The sequence below is a fragment of the Pantherophis guttatus genome, chromosome 13 (genome assembly GCF_059756535.1).
Source record: "Pantherophis guttatus breed Tessera chromosome 13, ASM5975653v1, whole genome shotgun sequence".
Taxonomy (NCBI): domain Eukaryota; kingdom Metazoa; phylum Chordata; class Lepidosauria; order Squamata; family Colubridae; genus Pantherophis; species Pantherophis guttatus.
Window position 1 is genome coordinate 3,318,995 of NC_142075.1, and position 18,477 is coordinate 3,337,471.

Genomic DNA, 18,477 nt, shown 5'->3' on the forward strand with positions numbered 1-18,477 from the left:
AGATGGTTCTGTGTGAGCAGCAGGCACGTATGCAACTCCATTTGTGCATGCAGCGGGCTCGTGCCCCGCGGCTCACAAATGGAGCGGCGCACATGCTCTCCCACTGCTTCTGCAGCCCAGTTCCAAACAGGCCGAAGCTCAGTAGTGGGCCACAACCTGGGGGTTGGGCACTCCTGATCTAAAAAAATATAAAATTGTTATTATGAAATAGTTGTTCAGAAAAAATGATTGTTTCTGTTTAGACCTTAAATCTAGAGACAGAAGAGCAGGTGCAAATGCTCCTCTAAAGTTGAGAGCGCTAGTATTAAGCCAGAGCTTTATTGCAGGAACAGCAGGCTCGGATTCTCCCGGCCAAGCTGTGGAGGCTGAAGAAATTGTGAAGCAGCTCGATATGGAGCAGGTGGATGAGATCATTACCAGCACTGCCGTCTCAGCCAACGGAGGAGCGCCCTACGCCAGCCAGGCAGCCCAGGTCCGAACGACCATCAACACCGTCTTGGAGGAAGTGGAGGATGTGGCTGACTGTGATCTGCCTCCACTGACTGGTAAGGAAGAAGCACCGTTGTTGGCTCCAGCCTTGTACTTCTCCCCCAGCCTGCAGGTGGGGCAGCCGGAGAGTCAGGAGACACGGCAGCCCCAAGCTGTTCGGAGCAAAGAAAACATTTGGGCAAACCTGTCCTACTGCTGATTGAATCCCTTCACTGTTTTATCTTAAAAATGCCTCGAGTCCTTAGGAATTCAGCAGTCTAGAAATGGGATTAACAAATGATAAATAAATTGTTAATTGGAAATCCTCATTATTTATATCTACAGGTAGTCCTCGACTTACAACAGTTCATTTAGTGACCATTCGAAGGTACAATGGCACTGAAAAAAGTAACTTATGACCATTTTTCACACTTAAGAACTGTTGCAGCATCCCCTTGGTCATGTGATTTACATTCAGATGCTTGACAACTGACTCATACTTATGACGATTGCAGTATCAGAGTCACGTGATCCCATTTGCGACCTTTGGACAAGCAAAGTCAATGGGGAAACCAGATTTACTTAACAACCGTGTTACTAAGTTAACAATTGCAGTCATTTACTTAACAAATGTGGCAAAAAAAATAAATTGTAAAATGCAGCAAAGCTCAGGTATCAAATTTCTTACTTAACAACATAAATTTTGGGCTCAATTGTGGTCGTAAGTTGAGAATTACCTGTACTCACTTTACTTGAGCATGAATGAATTCCGACAAACAATTGCCTTAGGCATTATACTTCATCTACACATGTGTACAAACACTACTTCAAAGCCAAGGGCAGAATCACTGGCTAATAAGAATTTAACTTGATAATATTGTTTTCTGTTTAAGGTCTGTATTTATTTACTTAATGGAACATTTATACCAGGCCAATCAGATGACTATCAAAACAGAATTTCACAATACAAAAGGACATCATAATATTGCAGTGTGAAAGAAAACAGATAGTAACCATCATCCTTAGTAGGCACTTAAACAGCCAAAGGTTTGGTTTAAAAAGATTGATATTTGACTCTGTGAATAATTTTTATCATGTCGGTAACTTTCATCTATGACAGACAACACACTTGTGAAATTATACCTGGCCCTCACTGCAAATATTCCTAACCATTTAGAGCTTGATACGTAAAATAGATATATCTATTTTAAGAGTCAAATTATAAGCCTTAAAGATATTGATAATAGTTCTTAAGAAAAGTGAAAGACAAAACATTCCATACGAAATAGAAATATTTTAGTAACTAAACGATCAACTTCACTGTTAAGAGAAAACTTCCCTTTTCTCCCTATCAACTAATGAGGAACTTTTGTGTTTTGTCAGCACCGGTCTCTCCAGACAGTGGTTATTCATCAGCCCATGCAGAAGCCACCTATGAAGAAGACTGGGAAGTCTTTGATCCGTACGTGTGTGTGTAAATAAATGAAAATATTTATGATAATGAATTCAGCTGGTGCCTGCTGGCAGAACAGTAGCTAAGATTGGCCCTCTGTAAAACCAAAGAAGGGAGAAATAGCATACTTGAAGAGCCCTAAACCGGGGGGTGGGGGGTGGGAAGAGAAGAGAGAGAGCCAAATATTTACAAGGGAACAACCATAGAAAAAGGAGTGTTGGTCTAGGTAGTTAACTTCTGTTTTCAGAAGCTCCAGTTCTGAAAACAGTTCCTTCCCCAGCTAACTGTATAATTATATAGTTCGTTTAGTAAATCTGTGGGTAGATTTATTGTTATATGTGCCTTTATCATAGTTTAAGAGTAAAGTGTTCACTGATAAATGAGCAAACCATGATGTGATTCATCTTTAGGTACTACTTCATCAAGCATGTTCCACCGCTAACAGAAGAACAACTTAATCGGAAACCTGCTCTTCCATTGAAAACCAGAAGTACGCCAGAATTCTCGTTAGTTCTAGACTTGGTAAGAAAAGCATATTTGGTTGCTTGCTTCACTTTTGAGGGAAAGATATTCTCTCTTTGGCAAACTGTAAATTATAGGGCTATTTCAGAGAACACATACTTTTCTGTCCCTCTGCTAAATTGACTCATTTTTTAAAACTATTTGTAGGATGAAACATTAGTCCACTGTAGTCTAAATGAACTGGAGGATGCTGCACTCACGTTTCCAGTCCTTTTCCAGGATGTCATTTACCAGGTAATCCAAATCATGTTAAGGTGAAGTGGCTCCTATGAAATTAAAGAAAAACATTATGTATCTGATATCTTTTTGCTCTCCTAAAAGGTTGGTAATTTAGTGGCATTGGTTATATTCTATGAAATATTGTTAAGCAAGCCATCAGATCTTAGAGGAGTTGTGGCATATGGATTACTACTTTGACACTTTCCATATAATTCCATTGTAAAACTCTTGTCCATTAGGTAGCTAGAAGTATTCCTCTTAAGCAGCTTTCCTCCTTGCCTGGAGGTGACGAAAAAGGCCTTCTAAATCTGCATGGTTATTTGATAAAACAAGAGGTTCTTAAGGGGAAGTCAGCCTTGGGAATGACTTGCTTTTAGAAGTAGATCCATTCCTTCGTTCCTAGTTAGATGCTGTTATGTGGCCAGAGTTGCTTTGTTGATGAAGACTGACAGATTGCTAGCTGTTGGTTGTTGTGCTTCGCAACATATTCTTTGCTCTCATCTACGGTGCATCCAACAATTCTGCCAGTGAAGAACAGGGGAAGGAGGAGAAGAAGGAGCTTTTATTCCAGCAACTGCCAAAGATGCTGCACTGACCCCGGCTGTTGTTCTCAGGTCCCTATTGTGTGATGTACCTGGGAGTAGCAACAGCTTTCCTCCATGTAGTTCGCACGATATTGGACCCCTCTGTAGTAACTTTGGAGAATGACATCAGACATCTTAAACGGACACTTGTCCAGGTATTTTACCCTAATTTTAAAATTTGTCTTTTGTCTTTTGTTTTATTTACAATCCTTCAACATAACATGAGATCTTCCAAAATACATACAAACGTGGGTTTCTTATCTTCTCTCTGATGATGGCCGTAGTCAGAATCCTCTTCATTTCCACGCACTTAGAGAATGTAGTTACCCTTCTGGATAGTAAGAGGAAGAACAATACGTGGATTAGGCCTTTTTTGTGTGATAGCTAGAATGTTTTTTGATCTCTTGCCTGTGGTGTATATTACTCAGAATAACTATGTCTTTCTGGGGTTATTTACAAAAAAAATACTTATTTTGAAATAATAAAGAAATGTAAAATTTGCATTTGCCAGACCCTAAATCTTGTTGGAAGCATATCTTTGATTCTTGGCACCTTTTTTCTTAGTAAGTGCAGGCCTTGCACCATACAACCTAACTTGGATATTCAGGGACATTTTTCTGGGAATGTGCTCTCCAAACCTCCAACCTGCTTTCATCTGGGGCTTCTTAATCACTTCCCCAGAGTAAGATGCAATTGTGAATGCCTCAGAACCGGTCCCAATGTGTCATTGTGGAGCTCAAGACAAGTGGTCGTATATGGAAGCCATTTTCTGAGTCCCTGTGCTTAGGGCAGGATTTGTTCTCATCTAAGACCAGAGTGAGCACTGAGGATGCCTCCTGGCTGAGTTGGGGAGGGGGATTGCATCAGTTTGGAAAAGGCCCAGCTCAATTTCAGATCTTCCAGTCATATCCTTTTAACTTATTTTATCTGAGTGTCTTGTTATTCTTGTTAACTCTTGAAACATCAGCTTCAACATTTTTAGACAATCTGAAAAATGGTTCAATACAAGAAGAAGAAATGTCAGCGTTTTTAAATAAGTCTACAAACACCCTGTTGCAAATGCATTTATTTCAGCAGGAGTCTTGAGTAACTGAGCTACTTCGTTAGCTGCATCTTGCCTTTAATATAAATAATAGTAGCAGTGATCAATCATAGTGCTAAAGTATTGCACCACTACAACCTGTGTAACCAGAGAGGAAGGTGCAATTGAGAAATGACCTCCCCTGAGTCGGTAGGGACGGAGTGTGGTGGAAGGTCTTCAGTTTTTTTTCATGCTCCCCAAGCAGTATTGAATGTATTAACAAGAGTGGGTTGACTTAAAGTTCTTGATCATGAATTTCCTTTTTTTGCTCTCTAATATGCCTTTTAGAATGATTACGAAGGCCAAAGTTGGTAATTGAGAAGTATGTAGCTATTGCTTAATATGAATGACTGATATCAACAAAGAATATTTGTAGCTCATGGTTGACATGAGGGGTCCTGGGTGCTCTCTGAACTTGGTTGTTTTCTTGCAGATGTTTCATTACCCAAACTAGGTAACATCATCAGTGTTGGTAAGGAATGGGGCTTGCTCTCAGTTTATATTCTGGTGGCTTGCCCTGTTGGCGTTAGTGGGGGTGGCCATTTACTTATTTACTTATTTGACAGGTCCTTGATTGGGGTATTGTTTGCTTCTTGATTGTTGGTTTGATGTTAATCTTGATGTTAATCTAGTCTCCTCTGAGTTTTGATTGTTGGCGGGGAGGTGTTTCAATCTTTTTGTTCCGTTTCAGGCTTGTTAATTTTCCCTTTTGCACAATATGTAGATGTTGTCTACAATCAAGAATCAAAGAATAGAATGGAATGGAATAAGAATAAGAATAGGAATAAGAATAGGGAGTTGGAAGAGACCTTGGAGGTCTTCTAGTCCAACTCCCTGCTCAGGTAGGAAATCCTATACTACTGATGGCTAACCTTTTTGTCATCGCATGCCAGGAGAGGGGGGAGAGTCGCACGCGCCTGCACGTGCAAACCCAACCCCCCCCCCCCCCCCGCACTCCTGGCACATGATGGCCTTGTAGGCCTGTTTTTCTTTCTTACCTGGTTCCAGATCCTCTCTATTTATCTGGGAAGGGCGAAAACAGCCTTTCTCACTCTCTCGGAGGCCCTCCAAAGGCCTGAAACAGCCCATTTCCCAACTCCCGGTGGGACAGGAAGTGACTTTTTTGCTGTCCCCAGCCTCCAGAGCCTCTCTAGGAGCCTCTCTAGGAGTCTCTAGGAGCCTCTCTAGGAGTCTCTGGAGGCTGGGGACAGCAAAAAACGTAACTTTCTGTCCCACTGGGAGTCGGGAAATGGGCCCTTTCAGCCTCCGTAGGGCCTCCAAGGGAGTGGGAAAGGCTGTTTTCTCCCTTCCCAGATAAATAGAGAGGATCTGGAGCCAGGTAAGAAAGAAAAACGGGCCTTCCCCCCCACCCCACCCCCCAGGCCCTCCAGAGGCAGGAAACAGTCTGTTTCCCTACTTCTGGTGGGCCCAGAAGGCCCAAAAATCAGCTGGCCAGCGTGCGCATGTGCCCCAGAGCTGAGCTGGGGTGTCCACTAATATGGTTCCACATGCCACCTGTGGCACGCGTGCCATAGGTTCGCCATCACAGCCCTATACCATTTCAGTCAAATGGCTGTCCAATCTCTTCCAATGTTGGAGCATTCACAACTTCTGGAGGCAAATTGTTCCACTGATTAATAGTCCTAACTGTCAGGCAATTTCTTCTTAGTTCTAGGTTGCTTCTCTCCTTAATTAGTTTCCATCCATTGCTTCTTGTCCTGCCCTCAGGTGCTTTGGAGGATAGGTGGCAGCCCCTCACATACTGGAAGACTGCTATCCTATCACCCCTAGGCCTTCTTTTATACCCAGTTCCTGCAACCGTTCTTTATATGTTTGAGCCTCCAGTCCCCTAATCCTCTTGGTTGTCTTCTCTGCACTCTTTCTAGAGTCTCAACATCTTTTTTATATCGTGGCAGCCAAAACTGGATTCAGTATTCCAAGTGTGGCCTTACCAAGGCATTATAAAGCGGTATTAACATTTCATGTGATCTTGATTCTATCCCTCTGTTTATGCAGCCTAGAACTGTGTTGGCTGAAAAGGTTCCGACTAACAAGCCCAAGCAAATTGGAACTCTGAAGCCAGGCACGTCCTCAAAGAACTTCTGTAAATCATATCAGCATACTTGGTTGAAAACCAACTCTTAATCTTCCCTGTGGTTTCAGCATAATTAAAATTAGGAATCAACCCTTCCCCCCAGTGTCACTGGTGATTAGATTAATTGGCAGGCTCCTCGGGCACTCTTTTTTTTTTTTTAATTGAAAAAGTTTTACAAATACAAATTTTTTCCCATTTCCCCCCCCCCCCCTTTCACTCCCTAACCCTCCCTAACCCTCCCCTCCTCCCATGACTTCCCCAAGGTCAAATCCAAATCCAAATCGTATTGTGTCATCATACTTTACCACCCATCTATTCTACCCCCTGTGTACATACGTTCCTTGGGCACTCTTCTCCCTTTCCCTCCGTCACCTAGGAGATGGCCTTGGTTCTCACGAGAAAGTTCAATGTTGTGTCTAGTAATGCAGTCCAACCTCCTCCCCCCTCCCATACAGTCTGACAATGATGAACCAGGAAAATGGCCTCTAGCAGATTCAGTTCAGTATTGACATTGGCTTTTTTTGGAACCTTAATTTTTTCACCATTGAATTTCATTTTGTTAGATAGTGCCTAATGTTCAAGTCTGTCAAGATCCTTCTGTATCTTGAACCTATCTTCCGAAGGGTTGGCTATTCCTGCCAGCTTGATGTCGTCTGCAAATTTGATGAGTTCCCCATCTATCCCCTCGTCCAAGTCATTGATGAAGATGCTGAAGAGTCCTGGGACTAAAACAGAGTCTTGGGGTGCCCCACTACATACTTCCCTCCTTGTAGATGCAGTTCCATTGAGGGCTACATGTTGAGTGCGGTTGGTCAGCCAGTTACGAATCCATCATGAATTAATGGTCATGGACAAGAAATTTGCTTTTCACACTTTATAATTAAATACAGGTAGTCCTCGACTTACGACCACAATTGAGCCCAAAATTTATGCTGTTAATTGAGATATTTGTTAAGGAGTTTTACGACCTTTCTTGCCACAGTTGTTAAGTGAATCACTGCAATCAGTAAGGTAATAACCTGGTTGTTAAGAGAATCTGGCTTCCCCATTGAAGGTCACAATAGGTGATCACATGACCCCAGGATACTGCAACTGTTAAAAATATGTTGCCAAGCATCTGAATTTTAATCACATCATGGATATGCTGCATAGATCATAACTGGAAAATGGTCATAAGTCATATTTTTCAGTGCCATTGTAACTGAATGGTCACTAAACGAACTGCTGTAGTTGAGGACTACCTGTAATGCCTCTTTTATTCTTTGGACCAATTGAGTTAATTTACTAATACTTGGCAGAGGTCTTCAGGATGAGATACTGATCTCTTGCCTTTCAAAGTGTAGGGACACTTTGAAAGGCAAGAACTATTTCCAAGGGCCTTAGCTAGTTTCTGCTCAGCATTTCACCAAAACAGAATTGGTCTCTTGTGCTTTCTTAAACAAGGCCTTCTGTAGGTGCTTGTCAAGGGGAAAGAGTCTTGAAGTTTTCACAGCCAAAGTAGACGCACTGTTTATTTGTATTTATTGTGTGAGTGGTGCATGCGTGCAAATATAGTCCTAGGACCTTTTATATAATGATCATGATCTCAACATCTGATGCCTAAGAATAATATTTCTCTTAAACTATGTCTTTGCTGGTGACTTTCTGGTGGAAAAGGTAGACAAGAAAAAGCGTTAACTACATAAATTAATTCAGTTGAGTTTTGGGAAAGCAAAATTCTGTTTAGTGAAGTAAAAAGAGCTTTTCCTAGGAATTCTGCATTGCTTGGATATAAAAATGTTGTTTCTGATAAAAAGGACTTGTCGGATATGTCCTTGTGGGTGAACTAATCAGTCTGATGAAAGTTCTGACTGAAAAAGAATCTTAAATCTCAAAAGAGATTTAAGAAGAGCCTTGGTAGTACAGTGGTCTAAGGCACCCTGTTATTAAGCTGGTTATTAAGATCAGCTGCCTGCAATTACTGCAGGTTCGAATCTCGCCAAGGCTCAAGGTTGACTCAGCCTTCCATCCTTTCTAAGGTAGGTAAATTGAGGACCCAGTTGTGGGGGCAATAAGCTGACTGTATAAATATACAAAAGAATGAAAGCTATTGCTTAGCGCATTGTAAGCCGCCCTGAGTCTCCGGAGAAGGGCGGCATATAAATCAATTTTTTTTTAAAAAAGTGAACTGTTGTAAGTCGAGGATTGACTGGGACTCCAAGCCGCCCTTTCTGAAGCTGGCTGGATATCAGGACATGGCAGATACGGCCCAGACCCCCTGGTGCCCTTATGGGGGGAGTGGAGTTGTGTGAATGTAGGCTGCCATTTCACTCAGCTGAAAGTTCTTCTCTCCCCAAAGGTTCGCCTTCTCACACCGGTATTGGCAGGTACAATGAGATGACCTACATCTTTGACCTCAAATTTAAAAAAAAAAAGTGCATTTATGAAATATTATCTCTGTTGTGTTTCTGTTCTAATAAACAGAATGTTCAAAGCAAAAGGGCTACCTCCAAAGGCTATTATAGCTATGTCTTTCTACAAATATACTAGTTACTATTACTTTTTCATAGATTCTTAAAAATTAAAATAACAAATAATGTTAATATATTAAACAGTGTGCCGTACTCTGTAATTTCTGAAGTCTCTGCCATTTGAAATAAATCGTCTTTGTGTTCCATAGTGTAAAATTACTGTTTTGTTCTCTTTTTAGGTTTATGTGCGGTTAAGACCATTTTTCAGAGAATTCTTGGAATGTATGTCCCAAATTTATGAGGTAATGCAACATGCTTAAAAATTTTGTGTGATACTCAAGTTCTTTACTTTTTTTGATAGTGTGGATTGCAATTGCCTCTTTCTTTCTTTTAGATCATTCTTTTTACTGCTTCTAAAAAGGTCTATGCAGACAAATTGCTGAATATATTAGACCCTAAAAAGCAACTGGTCAGGTAAGCTTGAATAGAAAGCTGTTACGTATTATTTACACTTTAACCAGAATAACAAAATAAGTATATTTAATGCTCTTTTAGCATCACAGTAATGCCTAATATGTAGTGGGGATAATAAGCTGCTAACAGGCCTGCTGTTAACATGACTTCGCGTCCTTAAAAATGTTCAATCTGAAGTTATTATTTTTCACCAGTATCTGACTAAACCCTGCAGTATAACTTTAGCCTGTAATACTCCTTGACTTGATTTCTGCTTTTCCTCCACATACTAGAAATTGCTTCAGGGAGGCTGGCCAAATATCCTTACTCCCAGCAGACACAATATTTCAAGTTATGCAGGCCTGAGAAAAGGCTTCTTTGCTTTAAAGTGTTTGTCACTGGACTAGATCCTTGCTCCTGCTTGTCCAAAGACTACCCAGCCCTCATTAGGAGCAGGTCCATTCTATAAGTGGACTGCAGCTAATTCTGACCGATAGGTCCTTTGCTTTATGTCCCCCATACACTTTCAGGTTTGTTCAATGTAATGAGAGTGTAATTTGGAAGAGAAAAAACAGCAAACGGGTGTCAGGGCTGGTTTGCTTGAGCCCCTAAGCTAGGACCCTATTCCATTGCCATGGCTAGCCAGCTGAATCCTTTAATTGAGAAAGAACTGATCTTGGCTTTTTAAATCTCCTTTTTAATAACAAAGCTCTGTTATCCAGAAGATTGTCCTTAAATCACAGGATAGAGGAAGGGTTTTTGACTACAGTATTTTCTTGATCTACACCTGTCTGAATGCAACCTAAATGTGTTCTTAAATGTAGGCATCGACTTTTCCGTGAACATTGTGTTTGTGTGCAAGGGAACTACATAAAAGATTTAAATATCCTTGGTAGAGATCTCTCAAAAACGATCATCATCGACAATTCACCACAAGCCTTTGCCTACCAGGTGAGTTTATTTCCTGTAGGTCATGTTTTAGATTTCGCTAGAATACTAAATAAAGTCTCCTTCAAATCATTCTCTGCATGTTGATTTTTTAAAAAAGGTTTTTTGCTATGATACCAAGTGTGCCCATAACCACTGGGACCACATAATTTCTTAGCTTCAGTGTTTAGATATTGTTACTTTGTGGTCTTCTGGAATTTTTTGTCTTATTTTTTATTCTACTATCTCCTGGTATTGCCGCATCAATTATCCACACTTTCTTCTTTTCAAGCACATTGTGAGCCAAGATTTTATCAATTTGTATTTAGAATACCATATACAGAATAACAGAGTTGGAAGGGATCTTGGAGGTCTTCTAGTCCAACCCTTTGCTCAAGCAGGCGACCCTATACGATTTCAGACAAGTGACTGTCCAGTCTCTTTAAAAGCCTCCAGTGATGGAGCATCCAGAACCTCTGGAGGCAAGCTGTTCCAATAGTTAATAGTTCTCTGTTGGGAAAATTCTGCTTGGTCCTAGGTTTGATTTCTCTTTGTTTAATTTAATTTAATTTAATTTAATTTAATTTCCAATTTATATACCGCCCTTCTCCCTGAGGACTCAGGGCGGTGTACAGCCAAGATAAAAAACATAGAATACAAATATTAAAACATTTAAAAATATATATAAATTTTGGCCCGAAAGTTAAGAATCACAGACTAATTAAAAGAATTTAAAAATTTTTAAAATTTCTTCTTAGGCCAACCCGGCTTGTTGAAAAAGATGGGTTTTCAGGGAACGACGGAAGGCATTGAGGTCCTGGATTCTTCTTATCTCCGGGGGCAACTGATTCCAGAGGGTGGGAGCCCCCACAGAGAAGGCCCTCCCCCTGGGGGCCACCAGCCTACATTGTTTGGCTGATGGCACCCTGAGGAGGCCCTCTCTGTGGGAGCGCACGGGTCGAGCTTTCACCTGTGACTTCTTGTCTTGCCCTCAGGTGCTTTGGAGAATAGGTGGACCCCATAACACCCCCTCAAATATTGAGAGATTGCTATCATGGCCTTCTCTTCCTTAGACTAGGCCTGGGATGGCGAACCTTTGGCACGCGTGCCACAAGTGGCACACAGAGCCCTCTCTGCGGGCATGCCAGCTGTCACCCAGCCCAGCTCTACCCTGCATGCGCGCCCGCTGGCCAGCTGGTCTTTGGGTCTCTGGCATGCATGCGTGGGGGTGGGGCACATGCAGGGAGTGTGCACATGCAGGGGGAGGGGCCGCATGCGCAGGGAGGTGCAGGTTGGTGCAGGAGGCTTTCCTGGCCCAAAATGGGGCAGGGGGTGGGGCGCATGCGCAGAGGGGCGCTCGTATTGCAGTTTGGGGGTTGTGGCATGTGTGCTTTGGGCACTCAGCACCAGAAAGGTTAACCATCTGGACTAGGCATTCCCAGTTCCTGGAACTGTTCATCGTATGGTTTAGCTTCCAGTCACCTAATCGTCTTTGTTGCTCATCTGCACCCTTTCTAGAGTCTCAATATCTTTTTTATACTGTGGTGACTAAAACTGAACCAAGTCTGGTCTTATCAGTGCAGTATAAAAGCAGTATTAACACTTCACGTTTTTGATACTGTTTCTCTGTTGATGCAGCCAAGACTGCATTGGCCTCTTTGGCAGCTGTAGCACACTGCTGCCTCATATTTAAGTGGTTGTCCACTAGGAATTCTAGATCCTTCTCACAGTTACTATTATTGAGCCAGGTACCACATATTCTGTCAAGGTACCACATATTTCTGGATCTCACCTATCTTCTAAAGTGTTGGCTATTCCCTCCATCTTGGTGTCTGCAAATGGATTATAGATTAGAAGAAGTTGAACGTGATAGAAGCGGCTTAGGATGGGAAATGGATAAATCAGAATTTTACTTAAAATGAATTTCCCTTTTATCCCTTCATCTAAATCTTTTTATGAAGATATTAAAAAGTATTGGGCCTAGGACAGAATCTTGTGGTACCCCACAGCATGCCTCCTTCCATGTTGGTAGAGTTCCATTAAGGATTACATACTGAGTGTGGTTGGTTAGTTGGAAATCTTGCAAAATTTTAGCCTGCTTATTTTAAACTACTTTTTCAACCATATGTTACCACTAATTTTTTATTATCTGTACATGATAATTGTCATAGATATTTCAGTGAATCATTTTGGTGACTGTTACATCGTTGTTTTTAATCAGTTTGTGAAGTTTTCTTGCATGAGTTGAGTACATAATCTACTTTTTCTTCTGTTTCTTTTTCCATTTTTTATACTTATCTTTTTGTCAGTTTATCAGAGAGTTCTTTATGCCACCATGCTAATTTCTTTCTTGATTTTTTTTCTTTTTCAGCGGTATTTGGTGGACTGGGCTTTTATAGTCACATTTTTCAGACTTTCCAAAACTTCTTGAGTTGTTTTCCCCCTTAAGATTTTCATCCATTGAATCCTTCCCAACCCTTCCCATTCCCTAATTCCTTGTTTGATTGATAATCATGGGGTTTGGATGCTTAGGATTAGGTCCTAAAGGTCCTAAAGATTGGTCATCCTCCCCCTTCAGTTTTAGTTTAAAGCCCTTCGGATAAGCTGAGCCAGTTTTCTGAATACATTCTTCCCGGTTATTGTGAGATGCAGCCCATCTCTTGCCAGAAGCCCTTCAGGTTGGTTGTCCCCAAGGTGCTTTTTTCCAAGAGGCAACTGGACTAAAAAAAGCACCTTGGGGACAACCATGGCCTGGATGACTGAGAATCTCCCTAGACCTTCACGTTGGTAGTACAGACAGTGGTCTAGAAATTCTAAGTTCTTCTGATGGCACAATCCCTTTAGCTAGCTTTATTTTTGTTCCCTTGTTGGATGTTGACCTTTTGTTGGAAGTACAGATGAAAACACCACCTGTGCTCCTAACTCCTTCACTTTCTTGCCAAGCTGCTCATAGTCTTGATACTGTTTTCAGGTTCATTGTCGTTTCATTTGTCCCCACATGAATGAGACAAAAGGGAGAGACATCTTTCGGCTGGATTATTTTAGTCAGGCTCTCAGCCACATCTTTGATTTTCACTCCAGGGAGGCAGCATACCGCCCTCATTTGATTGTCTGGTCTACAGACTGCTCATCCTGTTCTCCTTTGTTGAACATTGGAATAGGTGTCAGAGTTTTTATTTCCAAATGCGAAATTTTGGGTGCACCTTCTTACCCTGAATATTCTTTTATGACCATTTGGCATAAATTAAGCATGTTTATGTAAATCAGAGGTCTTCAAATTTAGCAGCTTTAAGCTTGTGGACTCCAACTCCCAGAATTCTCCAGCCCTTAAAGCTGCCAAATTTGAAGACCTCTGATGTAAATGATCACTGCCATCTGTCCTGAGCAAAACAAACATGTGCAGAGAGGTTTTCAATTGTTCTCCCCACCCCACCCCGCCCCCACTTCACATTTGGGAAGAGTTTTAAAACCTTGAATTAATGAGGGAACTGTTGAAAAGGAGATCTCCTCTCTTTCTAGCAACTTATTTTACCTCTTTTTTTTTTTCTGATTTAGCTTTCAAATGGAATTCCTATAGAAAGCTGGTTCATGGATAAAAATGACAATGAACTTCTAAAGTTGATTCCTTTTCTGGAAAAACTTGTAGAACTGGTAAGTATTCTTTAAATATATTTTTTCTTCTTAAATCTTCATAGATCAAAATAGCACAGTTCAGGATCCCGTTTTTTGACTTAGGAAATACCTTCAGATGTCTTTGCATTACGTGATACCTTCCTTTAGAGAGTGTCTCTCCCTTTTATAGCAGCACAATTTCCCTGATCTGTCCAAAAATAATATGTTCAAATAAAACTTTTCCAGCCTCTTAAAGGTGAATCCTCTGAAAGGTCAAGCAAGACGATGTTTTGTAGAGCTTTTAGAGTACAGGTAGTTAACTTACAACAGTTCAGTTAGTGACTGAAGTTATAACGGCACTGAAAAAAGTGACTTATCACTGTTTTTCACACTTATGACCCTTGCAGCACCCCCAGGGTCACGTGACCAAAATTGAGGTACTTGGCAACTGATTCACATTCATGATGGTTGCCGTGGCCTTCTGAGAAGCAAAGTCAATGAGGAAGCCAGATTCACTTAACAACCGTGTTACTAACTTAACAACTGTGGTGATTCATTTAACAGCTGTGACAAGAAAGACTGTAAAATGGGGCAAAATTCACTTAACAACTGACTCGCTTAGCAACAGAAATGTCGAGCTCAACGGTGGTTGCAAGTTGAGGACTATCTGTCCATACTCAATGTATGAGTGAACTTTTATTTTTTTAGAATTCACATTTTAATCAGAATTATAAGCATGTCGACTAGAGCTGAAGGTTTCATAATGCAACCTCACAGAAGTATCTCCACAGAAAAACATTTGGGGCTTGGAAGAGGTCTACAAGTGTTTGTTAGCCATTACGTGGAGTGAGATCACAGAGACCAATAAAGCCACATTTCTTGACAAGCCTGAGTTTGAATTTGGGAACAATTAAAGCTGGTGCACACTGCTAATTGCCAGTAGGACTAACTTCACTAAATAGAAGTTCAGTAAGAACTTGCAAACATTTCAGTAACCAAATTGAAATCGTTACAGGAATCGTGGTTTGGAAGAAAATGTAAATGTAAATGTAAGATATTTTAGCACCCTGTGTCTTGTTTTCTTTGAATGTGGCGATCGGTTGAAAATAAAGGCCACGGGGTTTCAAAAGCTGTGGAAAGGAGTTCCACAGGCTCTGACTCTCTGCAACAAAAAGCAATAGTTTCTGAGCTCGCTTCTATTTCCAAGGGTTGTTATCACAAATTAGCTTTACTGTAAAGATGGTAAAGTTTTGTTTTGCTTTCCCCGTCTCTAGAATGAAGATGTTCGACCTCACATCCGAGACAGATTTCGCTTGCATGACTTGCTACCCCCTGATTAAACTCAATCTTTGGTCAAAGAGCTGAAGGGAAAGAAAATGCAGGATCTTTTTTCTTTTTGGACTAGAACAAAAACATTGCCATTACTGTTGAAATTTTTGCATTTTTGTACCCTTTCTCGCTTTTCTTATCTCTGGTGCCCAACAGTAATAAAAGGGTTACAGAAGAACTTTCTATATCGCCAAATGGAAAGACGTGCAGTATAGTAGGTAGGCTAGAACAGAAGAGTCTTTAGATCTAGTGCAACTCCCATAATTTTTAATGTACAGAACAACACCTGCCGTTTTTAGAGAATTCTGTTTCTGCCACCAGCAGTTTATCCTATAAAAATACAGGATTTATGAAATCACAGAGATTGAAAATGGACTCTTGTTTTCTCTCTGTTTGGTGCTCTCTAAGTGGGTTTGTAGCCACTTTGTGTTACTTTTAAAATTCTCATTTCAACAGGAATGGCCAGTAATTTTTTTCCTGTTAAGGTTTATAACCTTTTTACGTTTTTGATCTGTATTCAATTTTAGAATTTCATTATGCATTCCTTTTAGTTGAGGTGACTTCATATTTTTCTGGGAATAGCCAAGTTTTATTCATTTTTATTATTAGATTGAATGGCCATTTTCCTGCTTTGTCTGCCTGCATACTGTATATTTGTTTTTAAAAATCATCTAGTTTTATTCTGTGTATGATCGAATGAAAATATATACATATATATATATATATATATATATATATATATATATATATATATATATATATATATATATTCATTCATATTCATTCTCTAATATTCTACTGTAGTGAAAATCTTTTTTTTAAAAAAATCAAGAGACTGGCTAGATAAGAAATATAAAAATTACTAATATGCAGAATATTTAAACCATCGTGATGGCATGTACTTGTGAACAGATGACTTCTTGTGTGCTGTACAGCTGAGAGAGCGAGCGAGCGAGAGCGGTGCCTCAGCCTCCTGCCCGTAGGAGTCCTTGAGGATTTGTTTGGTGTAATGCAGCTCAGTTCCTGCCGCACCAGGATCTCCACAAATGAGAATAGGAAGAGCAGTCAAGCCTTGCGTGGGTTGGCCCTCTATCCTGCAGGTAGCGCCAGTCAGTTTGAAACTTTGGTGTGGCTTCGTCTGTGCGCTACCGTCACCCTGCCTGCTCTTGTGGTCCTGGACACTCCTTTGCTGCCAGCGCAGCTGATATGCTATCATAGTGGTTTTCTATATTATTATATGGAAATAGTTTTCAAGCCTTGGTTCTCTAATGCAGGTTACACAAGAGGCTGATATTTTTTTAATGGCGCGTACTCTCCTTTTTTGGAGGCTTTTTATGGAAGGGAAAAATTTGTAGAAGTTAGTAAGCTTTGCCTCGAAACCGCATAGACAGGCCACAGGCTTGGGCTGTTTTTATGTAAAGGATGCTGCAGAATGGCACTTTTTCTAAAGAGAAGTTTGATATTTTGTATGCTTGTTAAAGAAAGAACAGTATTGGAAATTAAAGGTGGACAACTGATAATTGAGAAGTATGTCAATTAATTTTTTATGTATATTACCTGTTTACTTGTACAATTTTATTGTACAAACTACACGCAGCTTCATTTTTGAATGAGTCCTTAAAATAAGGAAAATCTTTTTAGGAAAACATTTAATTTTTGTATTTTTTTGATTTTAAAAGGCATGAATTATATCAACTTTTTCCAATGTATTAATGAAGATTTTAACTTTTCATCAGGTTGAGTGTTTTCTTACTATATTATCTGTTATATATGTAGCTAGCACATGTGTCACTGAACTGTTAAAAAGTTAGCATGTAGAGCAAGCCTGCTTTATGGGAAATCATTATTCATTTAGCACAGAATTATGGTGAATTTTCTGTGAAAAGAGAAAAAAAGGCATTTGCTATCCAGAATGCTGACTTTTTTTTGTATTTAAAGAAAGGTATTTTGCTTGCGGGAAAATGCTACAGATTCATTTTAATGAGAATCTTTGAATTGTATTTATCTTTAGGGCATCTGGGCATCTTTACGCTGTTTTGTCTTAAATGTCTTTATTGAAATAAAATGTACATAATGTTACTATAATATATATAAATATATATAAATATATATACATACACACACACACACATTATATATAATGTAAGTAAGCGTGTATGTGTGTTTTCCCAGAGGTGATCCCTGTAACCACTTTTTCCTGTTTTGCTAGTAACAGCTTTATTGATCCTTTTGATTTTGAAAATGTTAAATGCTCTCAAAGCTATGAAGTGGATTATCATCATTATGAGCAACGTAGGAGTGTCTTTGACTCAGATTATTTTCGATTTAAGAGAAGGTAACTCTAGTAATAATTAGTCCAAGCTGCTCCTCTGCGGCTTCTAACGATGATAGCTCACAACTCTTTGCCAGTGGTCTCCAGAAGGTAGCTTGGGCCCATGGAGAGGCCAAGGGGCTCCTGGTTCGTGTAGAAAGCCACCCCATTCATCTTCCCCAGCTTCAAAACACAACTGAAGAGAAGAACTCTCTTCCGAGGAACGGCGGATGCAGGCCCTGTGGAACTTTGGGGGGGGGAAGCGAGCGAGTGCGTGGTTTTCTTATTACGGTAGTTTGCTATGCTGCATTCAGAGATTATTTTCTGCAAATCCACTAATGAGTAAATTGAACAGCAGTCCTTGCCTTGAACAATACAACGGACATTTCTCTGTTATTTCAAGGGAATTGTACAGCATCTTTTTAAGAGTAACTTTTTAAAGCAAATGTGCGTTTTCATGAACAAAATTAATAAACTCAGCTGCTTTTTGTTAAGGTGGAATACTGCAAATAGCAACAGCGATCCCTGAAGAGAGGAGAAACAAAAGGAACGTGAGGTTTTACAGTCTAAAATGATTGGTAATGTGGGTAACTTAATCCTGTCCTATAGGACAACCAAATCAACTGCTGCAGGCTGCTCTGTAAATACTTATTAAACTATCATTTTGTAATTTGGTGCAAGTCTGGTTTTTAATTCTCAGTAGAAAAGTAAAATCGTTTGATAAATGACGGTTCAGTCTTTCGTATTGGAAAGCTGGCCAAGAGCGACGGAGACGCAAGGATCGTGCAGAAGCCCTCGGTACAGGCACGGGCCTAGTCCTGCTTCTACGGGAGGATGGCGACCCGGGCCTTCCTGGCATAAGTGGGGGAGGGACGGCTGCCCCAAGGGAGAAGCGCTGGGGGGGGGGGGGCTTCTGGGGCGCCCAGGTGGCCAGCAAGGGGGGCGGGGGGGCTCGGAGGCTCTTCCAGGGAGG

The 18,477-nt window shown here is 40.6% G+C and overlaps 1 protein-coding gene across 4 annotated transcripts in view; it reads left to right on the plus strand.

Moving 5' to 3' along the window:
- The window catches only part of CTDSPL2 (CTD small phosphatase like 2), a 44,396-nt gene extending 26,222 nt beyond the window's left edge, over positions 1-18,174 (plus strand). For 3 of the 4 annotated variants that reach the window (XM_060694737.2, XM_087877896.1, XM_087877895.1), the window contains 9 exons: positions 327-545; positions 1,852-1,930; positions 2,332-2,443; positions 2,591-2,677; positions 9,112-9,174; positions 9,267-9,346; positions 10,150-10,276; positions 13,808-13,903; positions 15,139-15,564. In XM_060694737.2, coding sequence (XP_060550720.1) covers positions 327-545; positions 1,852-1,930; positions 2,332-2,443; positions 2,591-2,677; positions 9,112-9,174; positions 9,267-9,346; positions 10,150-10,276; positions 13,808-13,903; positions 15,139-15,204 — 929 coding nt within the window. In that variant the 3' untranslated portion in view covers positions 15,205-15,564. Of the gene's footprint in view, positions 1-326; positions 546-1,851; positions 1,931-2,331; positions 2,444-2,590; positions 2,678-9,111; positions 9,175-9,266; positions 9,347-10,149; positions 10,277-13,807; positions 13,904-15,138 lie in introns of all 4 variants that reach the window. The other variant, XM_087877894.1, reaches the window with a different exon arrangement.
- Positions 18,175-18,477: the final 303 nt, after the last annotated feature.